The sequence below is a fragment of the Cygnus olor genome, chromosome 2 (genome assembly GCF_009769625.2).
Source record: "Cygnus olor isolate bCygOlo1 chromosome 2, bCygOlo1.pri.v2, whole genome shotgun sequence".
In the NCBI taxonomy this organism is placed as follows: domain Eukaryota; kingdom Metazoa; phylum Chordata; class Aves; order Anseriformes; family Anatidae; genus Cygnus; species Cygnus olor.
Window position 1 is genome coordinate 16,039,622 of NC_049170.1, and position 12,174 is coordinate 16,051,795.

Sequence of the window (12,174 nt, forward strand, 5' to 3'; positions counted from 1 at the left end):
GTGATGAAACCCAACTCACTACGACTGCTGTAGTGTACTTTTTCCAAAAATAATCATCAGTCTTGATGACAGCATTAGTGTTGCACGGACACCTACCCCGCTACCTTTCCCTTTAAGATGAAGATCACGTATTCAATACCCTTCTCTTAAGAGTTCTAGTGTACAACCAAGACGGATGATGTGATTTTCAGCTTGCACCTTTCTTTCTATGAAAGCCATAAAAAAGTAAATAGAGCTTTACCATAGCAAATCAAAGCTCCATAAAACCTAATTTAACCCTCATTTTTTCTCATGCAGCCTTTGCCAGAAGTTCAAACAATTTATTAAGAAAACCAAACAACTCAGAAGCAAATAAAAAGCCTCCAGCCTGCTATAAAAGAGACTTCAGAACATATAATTTTTACGTAAGAAATTTACGGTAATTTTAGCAAGACAATTGTTTAAATCTTTCGTCTGTCTGAACACTGATGGAAGCCTGACTGAGTAACCAACGACCATGGCAGACAAAACGGCATCTGATTCTCACAACACAATTACAGAAGGATTTGGTTCAAATGCTTCATTTTAAGCAGACAAATTCTAAAAGGTTAAAAATGACACATTTGAAATAGGAAGTAAAAAAAAAGATATTGTTACATATCTAGAGCTCTGAAAATCTCCAGAGGCTGCCTGAGGCAAGATACTGTGGTGTAACTACCTGTACGTATAGCTCCACGAAACGTTTAGTCCACCCCTTAGCCCAAGGGTCTTCATCCATCACCTCTGGGCCCCAGTGCTGTTTCCCAGTCCATACTTCAGGCTTCCTACACCCATCTCTGAGCGGTTCAAGAAATAGTATACAAACAGCCCATTTTTATGTAACAGCAATTCCCCTTATATATAACCTGCAGTAGAACAAAGATTTTGCAGGAGAACCAAGAAAATTATCTATCTAATAATTTAGCTCCAAATTACTCATTTCACTGCACAGCATATCTTGGCAACAGCAGCCCTGTAAAAGCTGGCTGAGTTGATGCTATTCTTTGAACTCTCAGCTGCTCGCTCTCAGCTGGACTGCAGTTAGTGACCACATGACTGCTTTCAGTTTATTTAGATGTGAGGTCATAAACTGATCTTAAATCACAAGTTCTAACAAGGTGGATGCTAAAGAGTTGTGGTTGGAGTTCAGCGACAAACACTGACATACCTGAAAATATTCTGTATCTTTCAGGGAATTAAGGACAAATTCCACAATAAATTCCAGAAATGTATGCATTTACCCCAATTTGGCTCAAACATAAGCATGCTGTCTGATATTGTGAAATTCAGTATCAAATCCCACAGGAAGAAAAAAAAAAGCGTATTTCCTCTTTGCTTCAAATTTTGTGCTTCTAAGGCTGCTGCATATGTACAACATATACCTCCTGACAGTGTTTACAAAACATGGATTCACTATGAGTAAGATATCCAATTCCAAAACCAATAATCTATACTTTTTTTTTTTTTTTTTTTTTTTTTCCAGCTATCTTTTGTGAGGGAAAAGGCAGAAGCAGCTCACAGGCAGAAATTTACATGTGAATATTATTTTCTTTCATGGTTTTGGCTTACTCCTTAGTCCCTAAGACACAGCTGCGAAAATCACGGCTCTTATTGGGAGCTATGGCAGAGGCCTGCCATGCAAAAAGCCTTGGAAAAACTGTAAGCAAGTAACTACTCTCTGATCACTCTCAAGAATGCAGCATCCACAGGTTGGAAGCTCCTCCTTAACAATGCAAATGAATCCAATATATCTTGGAATCTGCTTCAAATACCGAATAAAGAAAATAAAATTTAACATAATGAATATGTTAGAAAATCTGATTCTTACTTGATTGTGAATATTCCACGTTTATCTCTTCTAATCATTTCAGTAATAAAGTAACCAAGAAATTCCATCAAGTCTTCTTTTTAGAAATATCACTCTACATAGTATCATCAGTGAAAACGAACATACCTTCATCTTCCCAGCAACTGTTTGTGCTCCCTTCTCTTTCACTGTTTTCTGGTAATACTGTATGGTCTGTTGGCAAGTCATCTTCTGGCACACTCGCATCACAGTCTGCTGCATCAGTTACACTTTCTTCTTCCACTATATGCAATTTATCTTCGTCATCTGAATCTGAGTTTGCTTCTACCACATTATTATAATTGGTGACTGTGGACAGACAAGAAGCAAAATACTGATCAATATACTCTTAATTTACAGCACGGAGGTTCAAAGCTTTCAGTACTGTGGCCAGATGCTATATCCGGGGCACCTCTGCGGAGTCACATTATTTCTTCTTCTTTCCCTCTGTGGATGGCAGCAGCTTGAGAGCAACCTGGACTTAACGGCGGCACACAAGAAGATATCTGCCAGCTGCAGGACTTCTAGTACTGCCAGGAATTACGGTGTCCCTCACACCTGCACACCCTGCATTAAACTGCACAAGGAAAGGCAGTACATGACTCCAGAGCTGCCTTCTGGGCCACACTGAACCGTCAGGCCTCCAGCTGGATCATTCCAGCTTGGAGAATGGCAATGCTGCTTCCTTTAAGAATACTATGGCCTGCTCATTGGTCTATGAAATACCTGATACTGCTAAGCACCATGTACGGCACGTTTTGTCACAGACAGAGGAAGATGGGCTGTTTGCATATGGCAGTCCACGGGGTACAGCAGAACAACTGTAGTGACACGACTGCTACGGAAGACCACACGACCCCAGGCCGAGCACACTTCGCTGAAGCTAGTCCCAGGGAGCAAGCTCCTGGCTGCAGTTAAGTGCATCTTCTTGCCTGGCTTTTCCTGTAACTAATTCCACCGCCAGGCTCCAGGCAACTGAATCAAGGAGACATAAACGGGAACGATAAGGAGACTTGATTCAGAAGTGCTAAAGTGTTCCTGATCCAAGCTAAAATGCTCTTGCAGATACACCTAAAGATCATGCTACAGTAATCACGTGAATGCCAAAATCTCAGAGGGGACTTAGAAAGGAAACATTTTCACCCTCTACAACAAAAAGGTAATAAGTATACTTTTTCATCATGGAGACCATATTATAAAAGTCTTTTGGACAAAGGATTGCACAATGATAGATATGTCTCTGTCATATGGGAGCAGATGACCATTAAAATAGTCCTGATTTGTGAGCACAAAATTTCAGTTACAACCATTTCAATTTAAACTGTAAGGATTATGTATTAAGAAAAAAATATTTTCACAGTCTGTTGGAATGTCTTGTTACTCATATGGAAGTTAAAGTTAAAAAACTATTAAACATTTATGGAATATCTATAAATGCATTACTTCTTCAATGTCAAGCTTGAACTTCTTATTGTAATGTTTCAAAATGCAGTTTAATAACGAGAATACATTTACCGAGGAATAAACTAAAGACTTGTCTTGGCTGTGGCACTCCAATGGTTATGAGAACCAGAGCTGTAATGCATAGTCACACTACTTTACAATCCCTGATTACTGTCACTGTTAGCACACCAGAAGATAGACTCATTCTTTCATGTGAAATCCTACCTATTAAAGTAGATAAATAGGACACCAGACTCCTGCTCTCCTGAAGTTAGTTCTTTTTTTTTCCTTTCTTTTTTTTTTTTTTTAAGTAGATATTCTAGTAATTTAAAAATGCATTTAAGCAGGGAAAGTGAGTAACATTATGAATTGACAAGCTATCATCTCATTTCCTCCCCATTTGGGAGAAAAATGTCCCATCTAAATGCATATGCATATGCATAAGCATGACAAAAGAGCCTTTTGAATCTAAAATAATAATTCCACGTTTCCGTATTTTATACACATAGCATTATTTGAAAAATGTAATACACACCACTGTTGATGGTATCACACTTTTCTAAGACAACAAATTTAGGCAAATTGCCTAAATACTAGTATTTGGTCCATTTCTATCAATAAATTGATACTCACTTAATATTCTGTAACAGATTTTGCAAAGTAAAATAGGTACTGTAAAAGATGTGGTAACATTGTGTGACAGATAAAATATACATACCCTCACCAAAGAAGAAGAGATTTATGAATTTATTTGCCTGGAAAATGGTAAATGTAAGTTTTAAAAAGGTTAAGAACAGACAAAAAATAGAAGGAGGAAATGGAAAAATTGTTTTATCATGTTGTCTTAACTTGCTTTTACTGTGACGCTTAGATGTAGAGGAGTATGAATTCAAACACCATCATATTTACCTTTGTCACATGTAAAGGAGATCAGTAAGGGCAAGGATCAAAATTCAACCACAATATATATGCAGATTTTTAGGCCTATGTGCAGAATTCTTCAGTTACTGAGATAACTACTATTTGGATTAAAAAAAAATAAATCCCTGTTTAGTTTGGGAAATTAAGTGGAATTCTTTATATTGGGTTTAAAGTGTAGAATCTTTGTAGGGAAGATGAAAAAATAATCAGAAAGTCTGTCCTGAAGAATTACACTTACAGAGAAAAACTGTCTCTTCTTCATCATGTATTTTTAAATATTTAAATATAATCTACTGATCATAGTTCTATTTACTTTGAAACATTTTCATACATTCTCACCACACTCACATGTGCTAATTCAGCAAAACTTAAAACTCATCCTCCTCACCCTCAGCCATTCTGTGATTCTGTGAACCAAAGTGCTGGTAGGATCCTGCCTCACTTTTTCAGATGACAAAAAATTACACATTTGTGTAATGTGTTATTATACCTTCTGAGGAACACATTACAGCAGTGTTCCTAAAGCCTCATTTACAGGAAGTTGGCCAAAATCAGATTCCTCGTTATACATTAGGTATTTCCCTCCAAGGCATTCAGCACGAATGCTTCAAAGCATTTAATTAATTTAGCAGTAGCGGGGTGATGGTATTTCCATGTTACAGACAAGAAACTGTCTACTTAAAAATGAGACGATTCTTTCAGCAATTTTGGCATTACCGTGTCAGTCTAAGGCCTTTTGGGCCCTACTTTTCATTTTTATAGCATTTTGTATATTCAAAGCACACTTGGGTTCATTCCTGACGCAGCTGTGCTCAGGGCCCAGGTTGCTGGGTCAGTGTGTGATAGCACCTGGCAACAGAGATCATATAAATATGGGATCTTCCAGATCCATCTAACGAACTCTGCAAGTTGAGAACAAAATCCAGTTTTCCAGTGGTGCTTTCAGGTGCCTTGGAGAGCCTGCTTTTGCTTCCTGCAGTCCTCTACTTAAATTACTACGCTTTGCAGCAATTAAGGCCAGGGTTCTGGAGACAACAGCTTCCTTTAATAAACATCCCATATTCATTCTCCGGGCACCATTCCTCCTGCGAAAAATTTATGTGATCACATAATTAAAGATCTTATCATTATGCATACATGCAAGGGACAAATTGAAACCATTTGAACAATCTCCATTCTGACATTCTCCAACTTTTTGCAAACGCTTGACTTTCAAAGTCAAGTGTTTGATTTCAAAGAATATATTATTATTCTTTAATAGAAATGACAGCTTAAAAACAATCGAACTCTGTAATTTACTGTATTTTTAGCTAATTAAAATTAAAATCCCATTACCTCGTACCACACTGATGCCTGCATGGCATGCCCTCCCTTGAGGGTAGAGAGGCCTTGCAGAGAGATCTTGACAAATTAGAGGGCTGGGCAATCTCCAGCCTCATGAAATTTAACGAGAGCAAGTGCCGGATTCTGCACCTGGCAAGGGGCAACCCCGGCTGTACGCACAGACTGGGGGCGAGAGGCTGGAGAGCAGCCCCGCGGAAAGGGGCCTGGGGGCTCTGGTGGAGGCCGGCTGGCCACAAGCCAGCGGTGTGCCCTGGCAGCCAGGAGGGCCAGCCGTGCCCTGGGGTGCGCCAGGGAGGGCATAAAGCTGTCAGAGAGCCTCCGAGGGAGGGCTGCCGAGGTGGTGAGGGGTCTGGAGGGGAAGGCGTATGAGGAGCGGCTGAGGGCCCTGGGTTTGTTCAGCCCAGAGCAGAGCAGGCTGAGGGGAGGCCTCATGGCGGCCTGCAGCTCCCTCACGAGGGGAGTGGAGGGGCAGGCGCTGAGCTCTGCTCTCTGGGGACAGCGACAGGACCCGAGGGGACGGCATGGAGCTGGGACAGGGGAGGGTCAGGCTCGGTGTTCGGGAAAGGTTCTTCACTGAGAGGGTGGTCAGGCACTGGGACAGGCTCCCCAGGGCAGTGGTCACGGCACTCAGCCTGCTGGAGGTCAAGAAGTATTTGGACAACGCTCTCAGACATAGGGTCTGGTTTTTGGGTGGTCCTGCCTGGACCCAGGAGTTGGACTCAATGATCCTTGTGGGCCCCTTCCAACCTGGGATATTCTGTGATTCTACAAAAGCTTAAACCAGCAATGCAGATCTCCTCCTGTTGAATGAAGAGACGAAGTGATGGCAGTAGCAGCCTGCTAGCTTTCATTTGCTTCAGACATGTTTTGGCAATATGTTTTACAGCTCTTTGAAGACATTAAAGAAAACCTGGCAGGAGGGCATCCTCCACTGGGCTCCAGGGGTGGCTGCACTCCCTCTCCCTGCTCTCGCCTCTTCTCCAGTTCAATCCCATAGCCAAATTTAGGTCTTCCCTACCTGCACACCATTTTGTGTGTTTGCTTCTTGCATTCTCTCTGTTTCCTCAGAAGAACCACCAATAAGAGAAAAGGAAAACAAGCTCACTAGCCGCATGTGGTGCCTGGCACCACAATGACAACTAAAGTTGGGAGGAATACATTTTAATTAAACCTTTTTTGGTCTGAGATTGAAACATACTCAATGGAAAAGCAGTATGTAGAGACTACTGCTTACAACCTCTGAAACAAATTCAACCAAGTATACATAAACGATGATTTCAAGAGACTTCTAATTTTGCCAAATATCCCATGCAGGAAACACATACATGTAAGAAGAAACCTTGCTCAGAAGAACAGTTACAGCTTTTCAATGAAGAAACTACAAATGTTTCAGAACTTCAGTCATATTTACCTTTAGCTAATGCCACTGAAAAGGAGTCACTACCTACACAAAATAACTCAGCCTGAATCACAGAGAACTAGCCTGCACAGCACTCGGCGTCTCCACAACAGTACGTGGGGCTGTGAGGAGAAGCCACTGCTGGAGAGGTTCCATCACGCCCTGCCACCATGGCTGCAGGGATGGCTGGCAGTAGCAGGGAGACACACAGACAACCACAACCATCTCATCTTAGACTACAAAACCTGTGTCTGGCAGGGATCATGTGCCCTGGCTGCAAGCTGCTGAGAACAGGTCACCAGACCAGCATGTGCAACGTGTCATGGACATATGGGCCTATCCTATCCATCCTATGGATGTGCACCTTAACCTAAACATTTACATCATTACATTAATTAAATAGTTTCATTATCAATTTCAGCTTTACTTCCACAGATGAATAGAAAAGAAGGCCCCATTTTCCACATTATATGGAAACTAAATATTTATCCAATAAACATATTTTTAATATCATTATAATACCTCTGTTCTGTATTAAAGATGAAATAATCAAAAACACAAAAAATATATTTTATGAACCATAATTACTTTTTTGGTGTTGTTGATCACTTTCTCGTTACAGTACCCTGATTCTTAAACTATAAATGAGTGTCTGTAGTTGAAGCTTTCATTGCTCTAAGAGAAAACTGCAAAATGGATTGCAGAAAATGAGCCTTGCTCTCTGGATTTGTGTAGTCCTAAATGCAGGGAACACATATGATGTTGCATAATTCTAATTAAATATATATATATATATTCAAATGGAGTATTGATTAAGATGCTAAAACAGAGAAATATATTATTTAACTGGTTGAATAGGGCTAGGAAGCCACAATAAGTAATTTTAGTCAAATTCAAACATGGTATTTGAAAGGAAAAGAATCTTTAGGTCTCTGATTTCAAACCCATGACCCCAGGAAGTTTTAGGGGAAGACTAACATTCTGGTGATAGAAAGACTATAGGACTTGCAAGGATGAAAGGCTATAGGGCTCACTATTTCCATAGCATATACCATCTTGGAAAATTCCCTAAAAAGGTCAGTAAAGCTGGCAGCAGGTACCTGCTCACCACTCACCAGATCACCAGATCAGAATCACTAGACAGTATGAGTGTTAACAGTTACTTTACCATTCTCAACATACAGAATGACCTAATAAATGTAATAACATTCAAATCTGACATGAATTTACACATCTCAACAAGGAAGAAGGTATGTGGAGGAGTATGTATGAGAATAATTTGAAATCGGGTGGCAATGGCACAGAACTGCACGGAAAAACTGTCACTGCCTGTTATGTAGGGTCTGGTTCAACATTCTGTTTAATCTGAAATCCTACCTGATTACATGGAAATTATTTTTTTTTTTAATTTGGGAGTTAACACAAACAACCTACCCTTTTTAAAGGAGTTGGATATATGTAACCAACACATTTGAGCTGTGTGGGCTTAGTATCTCAACATCGAAAAGGCTGGAGATCCAAAACAAGTGTGAGTGGTTCTGATTTTTTTGAAATCCCTACATCTAATAGCTTTTTCAAATTTTAATAATAAATTTTGAAAACTTATTCAAAAATACTGTTAGGAAATAAACCTTTGATTCTACAAACTGGAACAGTTCCTGAGCATTTAAGTGCATTCTTGGTTCATAGATTACTGCTCTAATGGCCCACAATAACTTCTTGGAAACCATATATTGTTTACCAGTTCAACCAAAAATCGGCACCTATACATTCTTTTGCTCTAGCCTTAAAAATATTTTCAACAAAATATATTGCAAAGGCAGAAACCTGATAATTTAGCATTCGCTATTTTATGGTATACTATTAATTTTATTACTACTACTGAACGAAATGCTGTTTACCTCTCCACTGATAAGCTGCCTAATGTCTTTGGTAAAGTTAGACATTTCTGTTCTTGTCACATTTTTCCTGTCAGTTTAATAAACAGATTTGAAATTAATAAGTACCTTCCATGCAGTAACATATAGAGAACCATATTACCATCTGAAGAAGAAATGTGGAAGAGCTTAAGAAAAGGGAAGGCATATGTTGACGACTTTTCTAAAATTCTCCACCCATCTTCAGTAGATTTTGGCTCCTGGAATTCCTAAATGAGAAGGCCTTCACACCTACCAGCCTTATTTTCTATCCATTTGTCTAGTTGCTTCTTGAATTTATGAAAATGTTTGCAACCAAAATATTCCAAGGCAAGCAGTTCCACAGTTACGTGTTGTGGGATGAATGAGTTTCTTCTGCTGACTTTGAATCTGCTCTGCACTAGATTCAGTGGGTGTTCCTCCCTACTTGTCTCCTCTATACTGTTCTTGATTTTATATACATCTTTGCACAGCCCTCCTTTGCAATGTGAACAGTCCCCGTCTACTTGTTACTCACACAGAAGTTGTTTGTCATTTTTGTGCACCTTGCTGGACCTTCTGTTCTGCTGCATCACTGTTTACATGGGGGAGAGATGACTGCATGCAGCATTCAGGATGCAGATGCAGCATGGATAGGAACAGCAGCAGAACAATATGCTGTTTTCTTCTCCATCCCTTTTCTAACAATGCAAGTAAAATACTAGGATTTTTTTTTTTGATGCTCTAAGTAATTAAACTGACAGCACTACCAGCTTATTTTCTGTAGCTCCCAAAGCGTTGTTCCTGAATGGTAACAGTCAGCTCAGAACCCACCCTAGGACCCCACTCCTCCCTCCACATATAGTGCTTTATTTTTGTCTATTTTTTTTTCCTGCCACAGTACTGCTTTATTATCTGGAAACATCAGCATTATTTCCCTTAGTGAAAATAGTCACTGCTTCCCAACCATGCCCCAGGCTCTATCAGGCAGTAGGGTGACTTCTGGTTGCATCAGGGTGGAGGTAGCAGAAAACGAGAGCATTAGGCAGCTCATTGAACTCAGTAAAAACACTTTACAATGAGACCTCGTTATGCAGAAAGTGTGAGGAAACTGTATTATACTGTTAATTAAATCATTCAAGAGAAGAAAAAAAAAAAAAGCTGCCAGAGATTAGTTTCTGAAATAATCCATTTTAAATTTAATTTAAAAACCTACTTGTAATTTTCAGGAAAGTCGCTCTGCTTTTAAGAAGAGTATATGTGCTATAACTGTGGAGAACAGAACTGTATGTTATATATAAAAGGGTGACTCACTGTTTATTTATATACATACACATGTGAGCGTACTCGCACAGGAAAAAGGGAACTGGCTTCAGTTCCTTCCTCTGCCTGAAGGGATAAAACGTACATCTCCCACATGTGTTCATATAAATATATGAATATTTATTAAAATATAAGACTAAATGTTTGTATCTACTGCGCACATATCTGATAATTTTGTTTAAATAATAAAAATCTATTTCAAAATGTTTTTACATCTCTTAAGTGAATGCCAATTTGCAGTCAAATGCAGCCTGACACACATCGTGAGTGAATATTTGGACGCTATAAAAAACCATAAAATCCAATTCACTCAATGTGCACTAAGGTATATAAATTATCCCAATACACATGTACTGAATTATCAGGTTTTTGGTCAACTCAAAGAAACACTTTGCAAACAGACTGCATACTGCTATGTCCTCTAAAAGCCTCCCAGAAGGGAGGCTGAACGGTTGGGTTGTGCTTACACAACACACGTTAAAATCAGGGGTGTAAATACAAATTTTCTGCTTGATAATTTTAAATCACTGATTTAAAATCAATGAATTTTTGACATTAAAACCAAACCGGCCTCAGTGTTGAATTTCTCTATCGACATGGCGAAATCTGGAACGAAGCCTGATGATCTAAGTCACGAGCAGTCCCCCAGCATTACGCTAATGGCTCCAGCTCTGGCACCAGGCGCCGAGATGACATAAGCTACACTTGGAGCAAATTTGGCAAATCTTCCAGCCTCGGTGATTACATTGTTGCCGCTTGCCTTTTTTCACCTGATTATCAGTTCAGTTTAGGGTTTCCTTAGCCCCATAGGCACAATTATACCAGAGCAAGGCAAGTTTGGTAGTTTACTGTTTAGAAATCCAGAAGCAGTTCGAGACTTCCCAGCGGGAACACCAAGGTGAATAAATGCAGGGAGCAGAGAGCCAGGCAGCACTGCCACCTCCTCAGCTCCTTTGTCAAGAGCAGCTGGACTGAGAATCTCTGCTTTGTTGGCTGCTCCTGGCCACAGCTGCTTTAGCCCACTACCTGCTTTGCCCATGGCTAAGATGAGCTCCGGCTACAAGTCTATATATACTCCTCCATCCCTCCCAAACTATTCAGCTGCATACCTAAGACATTGGATTTTACTTCTGTATCATTTCTGGGATGCTGAGCCCAACACCGAGTCAGGGAAGGGTCTGAAAATGACCCCCACAGACTGTAAAGGGTTTGTAAGAATCTCTCTGCTTCTGATGGCAAGGGCAGCAAGGCTGAGTCCATGCAAGCAGCCAGGGTGGTGGAAGATATAGCAATAGATAGTGAGGCTGCTGTGTTTCAGATTGGTCTGTTAATAAAACTAGCCCTCCTCTGGTCTTGGTTTAAATTTTGCTAGTGGCTGCAACACACTTAAGAGTGCTCCCAAATCAAAGCGCAGTAAGTGAGGACAATAAGGAGACTCGCTTCAAAAACACCACCCTGATCTGAACTAAGACATTGAAGGATGTGCACCTGCAGCCAAACATCTCTGGGAAGAACACAGAGTTCTGCCCGCAGAGTCTGAAGGATAACACTTTCCTTTGCTCATTCCTTTATAAAATTGATTAAATGTGACTGGCGCCAGAATCTACACCTGTAGAGGGAAAGGACCTCTTGGGTCCATCTATTAACTCTATTCTACTGTGCTCCCCGCTACTCCAAGCAACCAGGCCATATACTCTCTTTCACAATTTTTGAAGGGAGCACGGAAATTCTCAACAGACTCCTGAGTGCAGAACATGGCAGCACTGAAAGACACACGTGTCTTTCCATGTGCCACCACAGCCAAGAGCTTGTGGTGGCAGATGCCAGCCAGAACCAGTAACAACCTTATATTAGATGAAAGTGGATGAAGATGCGTGACAAGTCCTATGAACTGAAGCCTGTCATCAAAAATAGCCTGGATTTATACCGCTAACAAACAACCGTACTGCAACGGCTGCCACAGAGGAAAGCTTGAAATGAACCTG

At 40.3% G+C, this 12,174-nt stretch overlaps 1 protein-coding gene across 8 annotated transcripts in view; it reads right to left on the reverse strand.

Moving 5' to 3' along the window:
• The window catches only part of ZEB1 (zinc finger E-box binding homeobox 1), a 129,118-nt gene that overhangs the window by 27,368 nt on the left and 89,576 nt on the right, over window positions 1–12,174 (reverse strand). For 7 of the 8 annotated variants that reach the window (XM_040546487.1, XM_040546485.1, XM_040546486.1 and 4 more), the window contains one exon: window positions 1,973–2,173. In XM_040546487.1, the coding sequence (XP_040402421.1) occupies window positions 1,973–2,173 (201 nt within the window). Of the gene's footprint in view, window positions 1–1,972; window positions 2,174–11,215; window positions 11,221–12,174 lie in introns of those variants that run through there. The other variant, XM_040546491.1, reaches the window with a different exon arrangement.